Here is a 17,270-nt window from a genome sequence, read left to right on the forward strand (position 1 = left end):
TTACTCCTCCAAGGGGGTCTTCCCCACCCAGGGATCAAACCTAGGTCTCCTGCATTGTAGGCAGATTCTTTCCCACCTGAGCCACCAGGCACTTTGCTGCTGCTGCTGCTAAGTTGCTTTAGTCATGTCTGACTCTGTGCGACCCCAGAGACGGCAGCCCACCAGGCTCCCCCGTCCCTGGGATTCTCCAGGCAAGAACACCGGAGCGGGTTGACATTTCCTTCTCCAATGCATGAAAGTGAAAAGTGAAAGTGAAGTCTCTCAGTCGTGTCCAACTCTTCGCGACCCCATGGACTGTAGCCTACCAGGCTCCTCCGTCCATGGGATTTCCCAGGCAAGAGTACTGGAGAGGGGTGCCATTACCCACCTGAGCCACCAGGCACTTTAGGTTCTCAATATGCTGCTAAGTCACTTCAGTCGTGTCCGACTCTGTGTGACCCCATAGACGGCGGCCCACCAGGCTCCCCCGTCTCTGGGATTCTCCGGGCAAGAACACTGGAGTGGGTTGCCATTTCCTTCTCCAATGCATGAAAGGGAAAAGTGAAAGTGAAGTCGCTCAGTCGTGTCCGACTCTTCGCGACCCCATGGTCTGCAGCCTACCAGGCTCCTCCGTCCATGGGATTTTCCAGGCAAGAGTACTGGAGTGGGGTGCCATTGCCTTCTCCAAGGTTCTCAATATAGTTGAATGAAATGAATGAATGTAATATTCACTAATGACCAACAGAGGGCGACAGAAATTCAGTAGGGGAAGAAATGAACATGTTTTATTCCGAGCTTCGCGTACAATTGCGCGAGATTTGAACTCGCTCGGCCACCGTAGTGCGTAGGCCGAAAAAGAGCAGCCACTTCCGGCCTCTGCGGTCCGGGAAGATTGCTTTGGACTATCGGAAACTGAAGTCCTAGGTTCTCAGGCAGCTCCATTCCGGAGCAGAGGCTCCATCCTGGAGCTCTAGGCCTCCGATCCGCCCGGCCGCCGACGTGGCAGCTGGAGACACTTTCAGGGCCAGGAATAGGGAGCGTGTGTCGCCATGGCGACACCGGCGGGGCTGGAGCGCTGGGTGCAAGACGAGCTGCACTCGGTGCTGGGGCTGAGCGAGCGGCACGTGGCCCAGTTCCTGATCGGTACCGCGCAGCGCTGTGCCTCGGCAGAGGAGTTCGTGCAGCGCTTGCGAGACACCGATACCTTGGACCTCAGTGGGCCGGCCCGGGACTTCGCCCTCAGACTCTGGAACAAGGTGCTGGGAGAGGCGGGACCGGGCGTGGGAGCGGCGGGAGAGTGGGTGGAGCAGGGGAGGGGCCCCCAGGTTACTTGTCCAACGGAGTTTGGGCTCACTTGGGCAAACTGTCCAACGGAGAATTAAGCTCAGTTTGGGCTTCCCTGGTGGCTCAGAGGTTAAAGTGTCTGCCTGCAACGCGGGAAACCTGGGTTCGATCCCTGGGTCGGGAAGATCCCCTGGAGAAGGAAATGGCAAGCCACTCCAGTATTCTTGCCTGGAGAATCCCATGGACGGAGGAGCCTGGTGGGCTACAGTCCATGGGGTCGCAAGGAGTCGGACACGACTGAGCGACTTCACTTTGCAAGCAGTTATTACTTTCGGGCTGGACGACCACTCCCGTGGAGAAGATTGAGGAGGGCTTAAGGGTCTATAGAGCAGTGTTTCTCAAACAGGTTTAGGATTCATCCACGGCTTTTGTTCCGATTCGGTAGGTCTGGGATGGTTTCTTCCTTTCTTCATTTCTAACAAATCTTACAAGTTTCCGGGTGATGCTGGAAACTTACCCACCCTTCGAAGAGTGAGGCTATAGAAGAGATGTGTGGGCAGTGTTGTGGGAGGGTAGAAGTGGTGTAGCGGTGATGGCGAAAAGCAGCCCAAAGATTCTCTGGAATTTGTTGGGTAGAGAAAGGGGAAGAGTAAAGGTGTAATGGTGAGCTCCTGGAAGACAAGACTGTGTTTTTTGTCTTTGTATTCATACCATCTAATTGTACCCTGCAGAACAAGAGCTCAGAAATATACAGTAAGACTAAAAGTGTTGAACTTGTTCAGAGAATGGCAGATAACCTGGTGTGGCTGTCCCATATGCACTTGGTGAAAGATGAAGTTAGAATGTACTTGATGTGAGGGTAGGAGCTCAGTGTTAATCTGTTCACCAGGGTATCTCTGGAGGCTGGTACAGTGCCGGCCCGTGACAGGGCTCTGCAAAACAATCTGGACAATCCTTGTCCAGTCCTTGGGTAGGAATGACTTAGTCATTGGGGAGAACAGAGGCTGAGCAGTCGAGAATTGGGTGTGAGAATGTAAACTCCGTGAGGGCAGGAAGTTTTGTCTCTTTATCCCTATATCCCTAGTACCTAGCAGGGGGTGCACGGGATAGGCTTAGAAACTGAGAGACCCCATTTGGGCTGATGGACATGGTGTGAAGCCTTGGGGAAGAGAGAGAATGACAGCTGGCTTAAGATCAGTTACTCCTTAAATTAGGAACCGGGCAGAGTAGGTGGGCAGAGATCAGGAGTTGCTCACATCCCCTTGACTTTTCCTCTCTCTCCCGACAGGTCCCACGGAAGGCAGTGGTGGAAAAGCCAGCTCGGGCAGCTGAGCGAGAAGCCCGAGCCCTGCTGGAAAAGAACCGCTCTTATATGTTGTTGGAGGACAGTGAGGAGAGCAGCGAGGAGACTGTGGGCAGGGCCGGGAGCAGTATCCAGAAGAAGCGGAAAAAACGGAAACACCTCAGGAAGAAACGTGAGGCGGAAGAGGAAGACGAGGAGGAGGAACAAGTTTCTGAGAAAGGAAAGAGGAAGACAGGGTAAGTCAGAAGTAGGGGGCGAGAGAATGGGGCAGGTGGTTGATGGGACGGGAAGCCTCTGAGTGCCCTCAGTTAATCCTCTGGGCTGGGCTGCAGGGAGAAGAAAGAGCAGACGGAAAAGCCAGAGTCAGAGGATGAGTGGGAGCGGACAGAGCGAGAGCGCCTTCAGGACCTGGAGGAACGCGATGCGTTTGCCGAGCGGGTTCGGCAGCGGGACAAGGATCGGACTCGAAACGTCCTGGAGCGGTCAGACAAGAAGGTGCGTTGGAGCAGCACGTTCCCTCAGTTCCCACGCAGACCCCTGGATCTGGTCTGAGGTTGGGTGTGACCGCAGATAGTGATCTCTGGGAAGACAAGGGGACACCTCCAGTAGTCTGGTTATCTCTTTGGGTCTTTGGGCTAAAGTGGCTCTCTGCTGAACCTGTAACCACAGAGATTCCTCAGTGAAGGGGGGACGTTTCTTTGTGCTAGGGAACATCTGAGTGATGCTTGTGATTCTAGACAGGAATGGCTGTGGGCGTGGGGACTTTGACCAGTCTTGCCTTCTTCTCCTAGGCTTACGAAGAGGCTCAGAAACGCCTCAAGATGGCTGAGGAAGACCGGAAAGCCATGGTGAGTCCCTGTGCCCAGAAAGACAAAGGGAAAGACTTCCTGATGGAGTGGTTAGGGGTAGGGAGGAAAGATGCAGAGGAAGTGGGGTGGGGGGTGTTGGGTCTCTGGTTGAGGGGCCAGCTAAGGATAGACTTAAACTGTAGTGGGAAGGAAATGGCCCAGAAACCCTCTCACTCCTTAGGATCAGATCAGACTGTATGTTAGTGAGGGAGTATTTCCCTGTTCCTGGGACTTAAAGAGGTATACTCAAAAGGCAGCTGGAAGGTCAAGGGGCTGGCTGGAGGACAGGGGCAGGGCAGGGATGTGCTGACTGCTGAGCTTGTGCACACCATCTCCACATACCTTCCTACGGTCTAATCCCTCCATTTCCCCACCCCATCTCCCACTCCCCCGGGCCTTGTGATCACCCACTGATTTTCAGAGTTGGTCTTCTCACTGCACAGGGACTGAGCCTTTGTGATTCATGCACTAGACTTGTTACAGGGGAGCCTCGGTAGGGTTGCAGTTTTCTGAAGGCCTGGCTTTCCCATGTAAGTCACACTTAGATTTCCCCCAAAGAATTTCGAGACTCTTGGTGTCTTAACAATGCCTTAGTGGCCATCGGGTCTCCCCTGATGTATCCATCTCAGGTTACACCCCAGAAAGTGACTGTAGCCAGAGACTTCTGAGATGTCTCTTGGTGCTGATGTAGTATTTTTACTTTCTTGAACTTTTCTTTCCTTTTTTAATTATGAAAATTTTCATAATTTACACCAATAGGAAAGTTGAAAGAATAGCGTAACAACATCTATCCAGACTGTTTGGATTAAAAAATTGCAGCATTTTCAGTGTTTGTGTAAGTGGCAGCTTTTTTGGTCCTTTTTGAACCGTACGGAAGTTTTAGACATCGTGGCATTTTATGCCATCAGCGTGTCCCTGGTGTCTGCAGACATTCTCACACCGCGCCACTGTCACACCCAAGAAGATGATTCTCATGGATCAGCTAAGAATCTGCCCACAATAAGATTTCCTCAGTTATCCCCAAATGTCTTTAATAACTGCTTTTTCCAAACTGGAAGCCAGTTGCATTCATGCGTTGCATTTGAGTGTGAGGTCTCTTCAGTTTGTTTCATTTTCCCCTTCTCTCTTGCTTTCTGTCTCATCTTGTACACCATGTCCTACATTCTGGATTTATCTGATCCGTATCTTGCGGTGTTAAGTTCTGTCCCAGTGCTTACTTTAAAGTGGAAATTGGGTCTTGCAGCTCGCTTAGACTCAGATTAAACAGCTGTAGCAGCAGCGCTTCTTGGGTGGTGGTGTGTACATCCCATGGTGGGGCGAGGGCGGGTACTGTCCAGCGGTGTGCCTGTCAGGCCAAAGGAGAATTCGATTGTGGTACTCAGATCAGCTCATGAGCATAAACTCCATTTTAGTGTATCATGGAACAAAAAAACCAAGCAATTAAGTATCAAGTTGGCCAAAAAGTTCATTCAAGTGTTTTCCATAAGATGTTACAGAAAAGCCCGAATGAACTCTTTGGTCAACCGGATACACTCGGCCCCCCAGGGGAGGGCCCCTGGCGGATTCTGAGTGTCTCAGTTGTTTTCAGTTGGAGACCTCTGCCTCCACATCGTGGCGTCAGCCGTCATGTTTTCCCCCTTTACACTGGGTTGAACAAAATAGCAAGGGTAGAATAGAAAATACACGCATAATCATCCTGGTGAATCGATATTGGCAAAGATGGTGAGGCTGCCTGGAAGGACCGTCCGAGCTGCTGGAAGGCAGCGTGTGGGCCCTACGTTGGGCTCCTCGTTAGGCTGTTCAGTGAAAAGGGAAGGACGGTGGAGGACACATCTTTAGGTTCCCGGGCAGGCCTGCCCAGGAGGTTGTGCCTCTTAAGGGGACAGGGGAAAGGGGTCACTCTTCTAGCGAGGGGAGGCTCTGACTGCCCTGGCCTGACCCAGGTCCCTGAGCTGAGGAAGAAATCCCGCCGAGAGTACCTGGCCAAGCGGGAGCGAGAGAAGCTGGAAGACCTGGAGGCCGAGCTGGCGGACGAGGAGTTCCTCTTTGGGGACGTGGAGCTGAGCCGACACGAGCGCCGGGAGCTCAGGTACAAGCGGCGCGTGCGGGATCTGGCCCGGGAGTACCGGGCGGCTGGGGAGCAGGAGAAACTGGAGGCCACCAATCGCTACCACATGCCCGAGGAGACCCGAGGACAGGTGAGGCGAGGGGTCGCCGCTTCAGCCCAGGTGCCCGAGCGGAGGGGAGGGAAGGCTTCGGGGACTAGGGCGGCGGCTTGGCGGGCCCTCCCTTGTCTTGCCTTTCTCTGTGGCAGTAGCGGCTGGGGAGGGGGCGCTGGGCAGAGAGGGCAGCTCTGTCTCCACGTCCCCCTGTCTCCGTAGCCTGCACGCACAGTGGATCTAGTGGAGGAGGAGTCCGGCGCCCCTGGGGAGGAGCAGCGGCGCTGGGAGGAGGCCCGGCTCGGGGCAGCATCCCTGAAGTTTGGGGCCCGAGATGCTGCCTCCCAGGAGCCCAAGTATCAGCTGGTGCTGGAGGAGGAGGAGACCATTGAGTTTGTCCGGGCCACTCAGCTCCAGGGCGATGAGGTGAGGGTAGGGGGCGCAGGGACGTCCTGAGGAGGCTGGCACTGGCCCTGATGCTCACAGCCCTCTTTCCCATCCTTAGGAGCCGTCGGCCCCGCCCGCCCCCACTCAGGCCCAGCAGAAGGAGTCCATCCAGGCCGTGCGCCGCAGCCTTCCTGTGTTCCCATTTCGAGAGGAGCTCCTGGCCGCTATTGCTAATCATCAGGTCCTCATCATCGAAGGCGAGACAGGCTCGGGCAAGACCACCCAGATCCCTCAGTACCTCTTTGAGGAGGTACGGCAGCCACACCCTCAGTTGCCACTGACCAGCGCTGTGCTGGTAGCTCTTTTTCATGGGGTTTTATGTCATTGCTTTCCCTTTTCGTCTCACTCCTTTAGTCTTTTCTGCTCGGTAGTGAGGGTCTTCAAAGGAAGGACCACACCCTTTCCCCATTTCCCTTCTCACTTCCTGCCATGGGGTCCATGCCTGGGAGGCGTGCTGTGCCTTCACGTAGGCAGGAGGTGGAGATGGATAGACGGCAGGTGGGTGTGAATGCGGACCCCGCGCTCCACCAGCCTGGCCTCTGCAGGGCCAGGGAATGAGGACTGAAAAGACCTCGCCTGCTTTTGTGCCTTCCTTTGTTCCCCTTGCTTTGGGGTCTACCCAGTCGGTCAGTCCTTTTCCAGCTCACATCTCGTAGAGCCCTGAACCTGATGACCCAGCGGGCTGGGACTGCCAGGGCTGGGTGAGGACCCTTAGGGAGCTCCACGTCTGCCATCCTATTTGTTGATCTTTGTCTGGTTTTCAGCTTCTGTCTGTTCCTCCGTTCCTGCTGCCCTGGCCTGCATTTCCAGCTTCTCTGAATTGCATATTTAGCAAAGGGAAAGCCTCCTCTTTATTCTTGTCATGCAGGGTTACACAAAAAAGGGTATGAAGATCGCCTGTACCCAGCCCCGGAGAGTAGCAGCCATGAGCGTGGCTGCCCGAGTGGCCCGGGAGATGGGTGTGAAGCTTGGCAATGAGGTGAGACCTGTGGGGACTGAGGGTTGCGGGGAGCCCCTTGGGTCTGGGATTCAGTCCCAGCTGCCCACAGGCTCCCCCTGCCCCCCACCGGTCCAGGTGCTTGCCCTTGTCCCCTGGCCCTCCCTCCCGGGAGCACCAGCCCAACTGTTCATCACTCCTGGACCCCTCAACAGGTCGGCTACAGCATCCGCTTTGAGGACTGCACGTCAGAGCGAACCGTCCTGCGCTACATGACGGACGGGATGCTTCTCCGGGAGTTCCTCTCTGAGCCTGACCTTGCAAGTTACAGGTCCGCACAGCTCCCCCAGCTCCCATGGGAAGGGGAGCCACCCACCCTCGTCTCCCTCCCGTCTGCTGCTCTTCTGACCTTCAGCATCTTCCTTTATCATATCCTTTCATCTCTGGCTTTTGTCTCATTTCTTCCCACCCTGTTTTCTCACTTCCAACAGCCAGTTTGGCCATTGTCTTCTCTTCTGACTTATCCACCAGTTCGTGAATCTTTATGGTTTTAACCGTCCTAGAACTGAGATTGGCCCAGAGAGTTAGGGTTAGATCGTGGGTGCTGTTGTCTGCCCAGGCTGGGAGATGCTGTACACTCACAAGCCCCCTCCTTCTCTGACTTTCTGTTGTCTGTCTTAACTGCGATGACTGGCCTCTCTTTGGAGCCCCTTCCTCCCACATTCACCCTTTGGCTCTTTGCTTTCTTCTGTTTCTCTCCTCTGGAGGTCCCAGTGTCCCGCACCCCCAGCTCACTGCTGCACCCGTTCCTTCCCCAGTGTGGTGATGGTGGATGAGGCCCACGAACGGACCCTGCACACAGACATTCTCTTTGGCTTGATCAAGGATGTTGCACGGTTCCGACCTGAGCTCAAGGTCCTGGTGGCTTCAGCCACATTGGACACGGCCCGCTTTTCCACTTTCTTCGATGACGCCCCCATCTTCCGAATCCCTGGACGCAGATTTCCAGTTGACATCTTCTACACCAAGGTGCCCCCTTAGGGAGGGCGGGCTTAAGTGTGAAGGCAGCAGAGCCTTGGAGGAGATTGGCCTTGGAGGGAAGGATGGGATGAGAGTCCTGAGGGGAACCGGGATGAAGTGTATGTCGAGGTGGGAGGAGAGGAAGGGTTTGCTGGAGCAGGTGGCCCTCCCGTGACCCTGCGTCCTCCTGCCCAGGCTCCGGAGGCGGACTACCTGGAGGCCTGTGTGGTGTCCGTGCTGCAGATCCACGTGACTCAGCCCCCCGGGGACATCCTGGTGTTCCTGACAGGACAGGTGCGATGTGGGGCAGGGCTGGTGTATGTATCCTGGGGAAGACTGGGCTGGCGGGTCAGCCCTGCGTGACTCAGGGTTCCGTGCTGCTCTCCCCGACCCAAATCCAGGAGGAGATCGAGGCTGCCTGCGAGATGCTCCAGGATCGCTGCCGCCGCCTGGGCTCCAAAATCCGGGAGCTCCTGGTGCTGCCCATTTATGCCAACCTGCCTTCCGACATGCAGGCGCGGATCTTCCAGCCCACGCCCCCGGGGGCACGGAAGGTCAGTTGGAGAAGCCCACATTCATCATTCCCTATGGTTCATGCAGTTAGTAGTGAAAAGGAAGGAACGCGCATGCCCTGTGCAACGTGTTTCCTGGCACAGCTGCGAGGCTGGGTGGCAGTCAGCCAGCCCGTCACTGCTGGCGCTGGAGAGGGTGACAACAGCAGGGACAGAGAGATAGTCAAATGCATGGTCCAGAAAGTGAGTGTGGCAGAGATGCAATGAGAAGGGAGGGTCTGGGTTTGCCAGGAGGCAGGATTTGAACTGGATCTTTAAGGAAGATGCTGGGGGAGTATCAGAGGAAGGCCTAAGGGGTGTTTGAGGTCAGAGTAATCTAGCAGGCTTAATGGAAGGCTCACATGGCAAAGGAAGGGGAGACAGCTGAAAACAACTTGGGATGGCGGTTAGAGAGAGCCTTTGATGGCAGGAGGAAGAGTGTGGACTTCAGACCAGTGAGTGGTCATCAAAGGACTGTGAGCAAAGATGTAACTTTCCACAAATATTTATAGAGCTCCTCCCACTTTCCAGGAACTGTTCTAAGGGATGAGGATATAGTGATGGACTAAACGAAGTCTCTAGCCTCAGGGAGTTTAGACTAACAGAGGTTAGGAAGTAACACATAAATACATAATGTCAATTTGTGACAAAGGCTCTGAAGAAGTACAGTGCACATCCAGGGGAGTCAAGGTTGGGGGGAAAGAATGGCAGGAAGGTATTTTCCTTAGGGTGTAGGGACACCCCCTGTCTGATGAGGTGAGTGTGAAACTGGAGCCTCAGCCAGGCAAGGGAGGGTGCCAGGCTGACATCTGATCCGGAAGATGCGCCAAGTGGAGGGAATAACCCACGTGGAGGATGGGTGTGAGGGCAGGGGTGGAGTGAGGAGCGCTGGTGCTCAGAGATGAGGTCGGAAGGGTAGCCAGGGTCTGGAGAACTTGGGGCCTAAAAGATCTTGGCTGTGATTGTCAGGTAGGATGGGAACCACTGAAGGATGCAGGGAGTGATGTAAGAGGCTCACATTTTAAAAGGATCATTCTGGATGCTGTGTAACCAGGGGCAGGAGTAGAGCAGCGGGACTCATCAGGGGGTTTATTTTAGGAACTAACATATGAAGGTAATTATGAAAGCAACAGTGGGGAAGATGGGGCAGGAGCCTAACTCCCTCAGCTCCCATCTCTGAAAAAAACTGCTGAACCCTCTTCGTTTTCTTTCCTTGTTATGCCCTGCTTATCCCCACGTCTCTCTCCCCTCTCTGCTGGTCTGTTCCCCTCTCCTGACCTTGGCCAGATTGCTTCAGCTCCTGCTCCTTTGCCCCCGTTTGTCCACTCCTTGTCTTCCAGAATGACTTCTGGGTAACTAGGTGGGTGGAGTTTCTGGGTGACCCCACATCCTCTCATTCAGGTGGTTGTGGCAACCAATATCGCTGAGACCTCGCTTACCATTGAGGGCATCATTTATGTGCTGGATCCAGGGTTCTGTAAGCAGAAGAGCTACAACCCCCGCACAGGCATGGAATCGCTCACTGTCACACCCTGCAGCAAGGTGGGCCTGGGCCGGAGTGGGATCTCCATGGGGCGAGGAGGACAACAGGCCAACTCAGAAGCAGTGGGGATAGCTCAGAGCAGGGGGGTTAGCGGTCTGCACCCATATCCCCCATATTTCTTGCAGAAATACCACCCTTTCTCTTTTCTATCACCAGAGTGTCAATGGGCCTGACAAACGGTCCTTTCTTTCCAGGCCTCTGCCAATCAGCGAGCTGGCCGGGCGGGTCGGGTGGCTGCGGGGAAGTGCTTCCGCCTGTATACCGCCTGGGCTTACCAGCACGAGCTGGAGGAAACCACGGTGCCCGAGATTCAGAGGACCAGCCTGGGCAACGTCGTGTTGCTGCTTAAGAGCTTAGGTGACTGGGCTCCCCAGTCCTCTTGAGAGGGGAGGGTGGGGCTGCCATCACTGGTCATGTGAAGGAGTCTGTCCTAACCCCACCCATCCTTTTCCAGGGATCCATGACCTAATGCACTTTGATTTCCTGGACCCCCCGCCATACGAGACCCTGCTGCTGGCTCTGGAGCAGCTCTATGCACTAGGAGCCCTCAACCACCTTGGGGAGCTCACCACGGTGAGGTGGGAGGGCAGTGGGCTGGGGTTGGAGGAAGGCTAGGGTGACCCCTTGAGGGGCAGGGGGACACCTGAAGAAGGAGTGGCCTCAACTCTCTCTTTCCTCTCCTTAGTCTGGTCGAAAGATGGCAGAGCTGCCTGTGGACCCCATGCTGTCTAAAATGATCCTGGCCTCTGAGAAGTAAGCCCTTGACTCAGCCGGGCCTCTGGCACACACACTGGCCATGCCTGCTTCTGTCTCTGGGGCCATCTTTGTGCACTTCCTTTTCCTCTCCACCACATTATTCTTTAACTAATAACAAGTTGTTGGATAACTCCTATTGCCCTTTTGAGGTCCACAAGGGTCAGTCAGACACCGTCCTGTCTTTGGTTATGATATCAAATGGGTGAGATAGCCAAGAATGTAGAAAATTTGGGGGCATGAACAAAAGTGGAAGACTTTTTATCTGTGAGGAGTGCTGAGGGAGGGCTGGCTTGGAGACTTAGTCTCTCCTCCCATTTCGGACTAGAGCATTTAGGTGCAGCTGTGGGGGGACCACTTTTTAAGGCCATCCCTTGGCTGTGGTTGAAGTTAAAGGTCATTACATGAACTTAAAAAATTGCTGTAATGCACACCTTCTTACCCTCACGACGTTTTCCCACCCCTGCCTCCCTGCACGTCTCTCCTGTTACTGTTTTATCTACAGCCTGACCTCCCCTCCTGGACCCCCATCCTGCTGCCCCTGCCACCAAAAGCAGTCTACGCTCTGATTTGTAGCCGTCAGCCCAGCCTGCAGCCGCCGCATGAGGACATCCATCATACCGCGGTCCCTTTCCTCTTCACTGGGTCTGTTCCTCTGTGTCTTGCTTTGAGCTCTCATGTTTCTCCCTTCCTGCCCCAGGTACAGCTGTTCAGAGGAGATCCTGACAGTGGCTGCCATGCTCTCTGTCAACAACTCCATCTTCTACCGACCCAAGGACAAGGTCGTCCATGCTGACAACGCTCGGGTCAACTTCTTCCTCCCTGGTGGGGACCACCTGGTTCTGCTGAATGTTTATACACAGGTCCCTGGGCTTGGGTGAATGGGAATGAGGAGGGCACAGGGGACTCTGGTCCTGCTGTATACACTTAACATCCCCTTTTTCCCTCCCTCTCTCTTCACAGTGGGCTGAGAGTGGTTACTCTTCCCAGTGGTGCTATGAGAACTTTGTTCAGTTCAGATCCATGCGCCGAGCCCGGGATGTGCGGGAGCAGCTGGAGGGGCTCTTGGAACGTGTGGAAGTTGGTCTCAGTTCCTGCCAAGGGGACTACATCCGTGTTCGAAAGGTCAGCATTTCCTTAGTCTAGTCTCCTGCCATCCACCCATTATCTCCTGAGGAGCAAGCTTGTCTGGGGCCAGCGACCTGAGAATGTGCCCCTTTCCCTGGGGAAGATGGGTTCCCCTTGTTCTTTCTTCCTGGGGCACTGGAGGTCCTTACCTTCTTAGGTCTCCCAAAGTGAAGTGAAGTGAAACCCTGCACTAAAAAGGTAGCGAGTGCTGAGGGTCCCTGGATGCCAGCCTTTCCCATTGACTTCCTTTCCCGCCTGCTTCCAGGCCATCACCGCTGGCTACTTCTACCACACAGCACGGTTGACTCGCAGCGGCTACCGCACAGTCAAACAGCAGCAGACGGTGTTCATTCATCCCAACTCTTCCCTCTTTGAGGAACAGCCACGCTGGCTGCTCTACCATGAACTTGTCTTGACCACCAAAGAGTTCATGAGACAGGTGAGGGCACCTTGGCCTGCCCAGGCAGGTGGCTTGTGTGGGAGATGGTATTCTGGCATGCGAAAAACCCAGGTTCAGGTTGCTGGGACTGGCAGAGAAAGAGGAAAGCAACTTGGTTTAAGGTAGGATAAGGTAGAAAGGCATCCATTCTAAAGCTGTCTCAGCATCCGCTAAGATCTAACTGTTCATTCACTAAGTGCTGAATGTATTGTCTCAGTGCTTCAGGGGCTGCAGTGATAATGGTGAACAAAGCAGGTGTGGCCTTTGTCTTGAGTGTATTTTAGTCTTTAGGTTCAGGCTTTTGTTTAGTTAGCTTACTTGTGCTCTTGAACAACATATAACAGAGTGTTGGGATATAGAGTATTAGAGCCAGATACCCATTTCCCTTGCCCTACAGACAAAGGGGAAAGAAGAGAACCTTTTTAAAAATCACACACATCTCAGAATCTAGGTTGGACAAAAGAGAATCTTGCTGATTTTTTTCTCTCCTCTTGCAGGTATTGGAGATTGAGAGCAGTTGGCTTCTCGAAGTGGCGCCCCACTATTACAAGGCCAAGGAGCTAGAAGATCCCCATGCTAAGAAAATGCCCAAAAAAATAGGCAAGACACGGGAAGAGCTAGGGTGAAGAGCAGGGGACAGAACAATCAGAACCTAACACCAGCTCCTTTTCCTTCTGTACCTTATTTAATATCTATTAATAAAAATATTTTTAGAGTAAAGCTATGGGGAACTTTTTTTTTTGGCTACTCGGCTTGTGGGATCTTAGTTCCCTGACCAGGGATTGAATCCTTGCCCTCAGCAGTGAAGAGTGTGGAGTCCTAACCCCTGGATCACCAGGGAAATTCCATGGGGAACTTTTGAGATTCAGAAAAAAGTGACATGGAAATTGGATCTCATATATTCATGTAGATTTTATTATTTACAAGTTAAATTACACAGCAGCTTTACATAGCATGAGATGGAAAGTAGAGGAGGAGAGCGAATTGGGGAGGTAACTGGCTCTGAGGCTCTCAGCTGCCTCCACCGCCTCTTTTTGTGCGTAGCAAAGTCATCAGTGCTGCCTCTGCCCCAGTTCCTGATCAGTCCTTGGAACACAGGTGTAAGTTGGGTTCTGGTTCCGACAGCCCCAGAGCCACCAGGGCTCCCACTAACAGCTTCTTCACAGGTGCGGGGGGTGAATGTGAAGGCATCAGCTAAAGCGAGAAAGGTTAATGTAGCTGGTGTGATGTTCTACTTTGTCACCCCGCACACCACCCCCCGCCCCCCACAGCCCTAGCACTCACTTTGTCTAGGCGATGGCGACAAATGAGGCCATTGGAATTCAGGTAGAAGGTGGAATAGGCATCATAGGTCCTGGTGAAGGGAGAAAGAGGCTCACTGAGAGAGAGGGTTATTGGTCCTAAAGTTTTAATTCAAGCATTTGTTTAAACTAGTAGTTCTTAACCTTTGCTATGTGTTAGATCACCTGAGGATCTTTTAAAAATCCTGAGTTCTACCCTGGGCCCAATTAAATCAGGATGTCTGGCACCAATATTTTAAAAAAGATTCTTGGATTAAAAAAAAAAATCCAAGAATCCACTGTGCAGCAAAGTTTAGAAACTACTGGTGTGGGCTTAGGCTAAGAATTTCTAGGGATGCTACTCTGTGCTGGAAATTTACCAAGTAGTTTACCCAAGGCTGTGAAGCAAAACTTAAGAGACAGGTATTTTCATCTGTTCATTAAGTATATGAGTCCCTACTATGTGCCAGGTAATGTACATGAAGAAACTGAGTTCAGAAGCTTCCTATATACTCAAAGTCCCTATTTTTTTCTATATTAAAGTAGACTAAAACAAAGCCTGCCTTCAAGGAGCCTGCAGTCTAGTCAGGGTAGATGGGAGGATTGTCTAGGAGACTAGCCTGCAGACTCGCAAAAGGGTAAGATTAGAAAGTTGTGGTGTTTCTTTTCTCACTTCTCTTACCGGTAAAGCTCCTCCTTGTCACGCTTATAAAAACGAAGAAAGAGCAGGTGAATGGGCAGTCCCACAAGCCGCCAGCGGGCTTGCAGGGTCCAATTCTCAGGGTGGCGTGTCAGCTGCAGAATCTCCAGCCGAAGCTGTGCAAAATAGTTCCAGGCCAGGAAGCGGCAGAGAGTCAGTGACAGAATGTACCATGTCCGGCCTCTGACAGGAAGAGATGGGGAAGAAATCTCATGACGACACAATCAGAAAACCAAACTGTTCTCTGACAGAGGAATTGGGGACGGTGGTGAGAAGCAACTTAGGACCGTCTCTAATAAGTGAAAATAGCACTGGGTCCTTTTCCTGCCCAAGGCCCTACCCGTTCAATGGATTCTCACTTGGTACGCATGTTGAGGATCTCATTGATGAATTCCACATCCGATGAGTAGAGAGTGTAGTCGTGGGAGTGAAGGAAGAGATTGGGAAGCTAGGTGGAAGAAGAAGGCATGAATCCAGGAGGAAAGAAAAGATGATCCTACTCCTCAATTTTCTATATCGAGTGTCTCCTTATTCCTGAGTGAAAGGTTATCTCATCCCTAATTCAAACCGAGGAGTATCTTTTCCTTGGGAAATGTTTGAAACATATTTCGATGCCTGTCTCATGGTTCCAAGAAACAATCCAGCTGACTGACTAACTTCCTATTTTTAAGAATTACCTACATCTCTCCCCATTTTGGACAAAGGCCACTTTTGAATGGACTTACCTCTTGTCTCAGTCTCTCATACATGACAGCCAGGTGCTCCTCCATACTTGGATCTCCTGATGGAGTGGCAGGGGAAGGGTGGGCGGTTCCAGGGGCTTGGAAAGGTATCAGAGCTCCAGGACAGGGGCAGGGAGGCCCCTCAAACAGGCTCCTGAGCCCATCCAGGCAGCCGCTAAGTAACTCGGGTCCTGGCCCCTCCTCCCCCTTTCCTGGGGGGAGAACCACCCATGGTGAGGTGAGGGCTTGGACCTGAGGGAGAGGCAGTGGGGGAGCTGGGGGAAGCAGTCGGGTGGGAGGGCTTGGGGGTGGGGGAGACCAGAAAAGAGGCAAAGATGGAGAAGTGGTGGTTGTGGAGTGAGGCCAAAGGGGTGGGAATGGTAGAGCCCATGGAGAAGACTGGTCCTGAGGAGGAAGAACAAAAGAGAAAAAAGGTAAGAATCCAGCTGCCTAATGCCCCTCCATCCAAACTCTGCCCATTAACACGCTTCCAATCCACCTGCTCCTTCTGACAGAAAAGATCAAATTACTAGAGGAAAAATTCATTTCCATCTCTGCTTAAAACAGGAGGATATACTTTCTTGTGACTTAAGTACAAATACCTAGCCAAAATAGCAAATACGTTTAGATTTAAGATTCCAAACCTCTTTGGGGGCAGGTCTGTCTCTTACAGCAAGAATCACAAGAGTGCATACTTAAGAATGAACAAATGAATGAACACCAGACAGGTCTCGTTATATTGTGGATGAAATGATGTGGCCTCTAACACAACTCCAGGAGTATGTGAGGCGGCTGTTGCAGAGAAAAGAACATCCAACTGGAACTAGGAGACTTTGGAGTTCCAATTCTATAATGTAACGTTAGGCACTCTAATTCCCTCAGCCTGAGTTTTCCATAAATGTACTATAAATAAGGACGATGAAGCCACACTGAATCACAATGAGGACTTTAAGAGATAATAAATGTCAATAAAACTTTGCGACCTGTAAAGTAGTATATAAATGTAAGCTCATCACTTGGGCTCCTCTAATGACACGAAAAAGCCCAGGAGACTGTTAAAGGCTGGATGGACCTCATGATGCTCCTGATTTACTGATGTTGAAACTGCGATGAGGCAGAAGTAACTCAAAGTCAGGCCTGACTCGAGCTCCTGCGTTTTCAAGGAGCCCCCGAGGGGTCTTATTATCGGGGAAGGCGGGCAGGCCGCGCGGGTACCTCTGTCCCCGACGGTGTCCCGGAGGCGCCGTCTCCGCCGGGGGCGTGGCCATCTTGCCCGCCCGGGCACAAGGGCCCGAACCGGGTCCACTCGGGCCGGCCTTCCCGCCGGGACCGCTATCCCGGTGCAAGATGCGTGGGCTGCAGAGCGCGGCCCGCAGGTCCGTCTGGTCGGCTCCCTGGAGGCGCCGCGAACCTCTCCGCCCTCTGTCCTTCAAATCACCTCCAGACACAGGTAACCGCGAAGACGCGGGAGAAATGCGGCCGCGCCCCACCGCGCCAGCCTCAACCCCGCCTGCCCCCCAAGTTCCGGGAGACAGACGTCCCGTGCGCGACAGGGCTGGCAGCGCCGCCCTCCGGTCCCTGAGACCCCTCGCCCCTCCACGCGCCGCTCCGCACAGGTGGGAAGGAGTGGTGGGACGTCAGTACGCCTGCGCGAAACGGGACGCGCGCTCCGCCCCACGCGCCGGCTGAGGAGGGTCTCTCCCCGCCCCCTCCTCTCCCCTCCCGCTTCCTCTCGGCGCTCACCTGGGGACGAGCCTGATAGGCGCGAAGGCAGGGGCCGAGGCGCCGGGCCGCCCCCCGGCTGGGCTGGTACATGATCTTCCGGGAACGGAGAGAGCGTCTCCTGTGTCCGGCCTCCGGCCTCCTCACAGGGGTGAGCGCGCCCCGGAGCCGGCTTCTTGAAGGGGAAAGGAGGGGGGGGTGAGGGGCTGAGGGGAGGGAAACGGAGATGTTGCGCGCTTGCGCACTGCGGCGGGTTCCAGGGAGGCGGTGAGGCGCTAGGTCTACAGAAAGTGCGCCTGCGCTCGCCGAATCGGAGGCAGCCTCAGGGCGCTTGCGCAGTAAATTAGCGGCCTAAGAGTACGGTTCTCAGGCTCTCACCTGTACGCTTGCGCAAAAGTGGGCGCTGATGGGTGAGGAGTGGGACTGAAATAACGACATCCGCAGTTCTCAGTAAC

General features: G+C 53.6%; 3 protein-coding genes across 4 annotated transcripts in view; 2 read left to right on the top strand and 1 right to left on the bottom strand.

Moving 5' to 3' along the window:
* Nucleotides 1–507: 507 nt before the first annotated feature.
* On the top strand, nucleotides 508–13,111 carry DHX16 (DEAH-box helicase 16). The gene is made up of 20 exons (XM_086369534.1): nucleotides 508–1,235; nucleotides 2,552–2,802; nucleotides 2,899–3,061; nucleotides 3,358–3,414; nucleotides 5,358–5,612; nucleotides 5,796–5,999; nucleotides 6,079–6,270; nucleotides 6,889–6,999; nucleotides 7,173–7,288; nucleotides 7,776–7,986; nucleotides 8,173–8,271; nucleotides 8,379–8,531; nucleotides 9,930–10,070; nucleotides 10,266–10,428; nucleotides 10,526–10,644; nucleotides 10,757–10,824; nucleotides 11,525–11,687; nucleotides 11,788–11,949; nucleotides 12,218–12,391; nucleotides 12,889–13,111. Exons 1-20 carry the CDS (start codon nucleotides 1,029–1,031, stop codon nucleotides 13,015–13,017), a joined length of 3,138 nt encoding a protein of 1,045 aa, XP_086225660.1. The 5' UTR covers nucleotides 508–1,028; the 3' UTR covers nucleotides 13,018–13,111.
* A 174-nt stretch (nucleotides 13,112–13,285) lies between these two features.
* Nucleotides 13,286–17,268, bottom strand: C23H6orf136 (chromosome 23 C6orf136 homolog). 2 transcript variants are annotated; one of them, XM_086369611.1, is made up of 6 exons: nucleotides 16,837–17,268; nucleotides 15,097–15,498; nucleotides 14,731–14,819; nucleotides 14,354–14,554; nucleotides 13,676–13,745; nucleotides 13,286–13,585 (listed from the first exon to the last, which is right to left on the bottom strand). In XM_086369611.1, the coding sequence occupies exons 1-6, from the start codon at nucleotides 16,906–16,908 to the stop codon at nucleotides 13,472–13,474; spliced, it is 948 nt and encodes a 315-aa protein (XP_086225737.1). In that variant the 5' UTR covers nucleotides 16,909–17,268; the 3' UTR covers nucleotides 13,286–13,471. The 2 variants fall into 2 exon arrangements, with proteins under 2 accessions (XP_086225737.1, XP_086225739.1); XM_086369613.1 differs by lacking the exon at nucleotides 16,837–17,268 and adding an exon at nucleotides 16,309–16,447.
* PPP1R10 (protein phosphatase 1 regulatory subunit 10) overlaps nucleotides 16,407–17,270 on the top strand; it is a 37,873-nt gene continuing 37,009 nt past the window's right edge. The window contains exon 1 of the mRNA XM_086369536.1: nucleotides 16,407–16,543. The gene's annotated coding sequence lies outside the window, so the exon portion shown is untranslated. The remainder of the gene's footprint in view (nucleotides 16,544–17,270) is intronic.

This window comes from Bos grunniens, chromosome 23 (assembly GCF_055505025.1).
Source record: "Bos grunniens cultivar Pamir isolate PY7600 chromosome 23, Bosgru_T2T1.0, whole genome shotgun sequence".
Classification (NCBI taxonomy): Eukaryota; Metazoa; Chordata; class Mammalia; order Artiodactyla; family Bovidae; genus Bos; species Bos grunniens.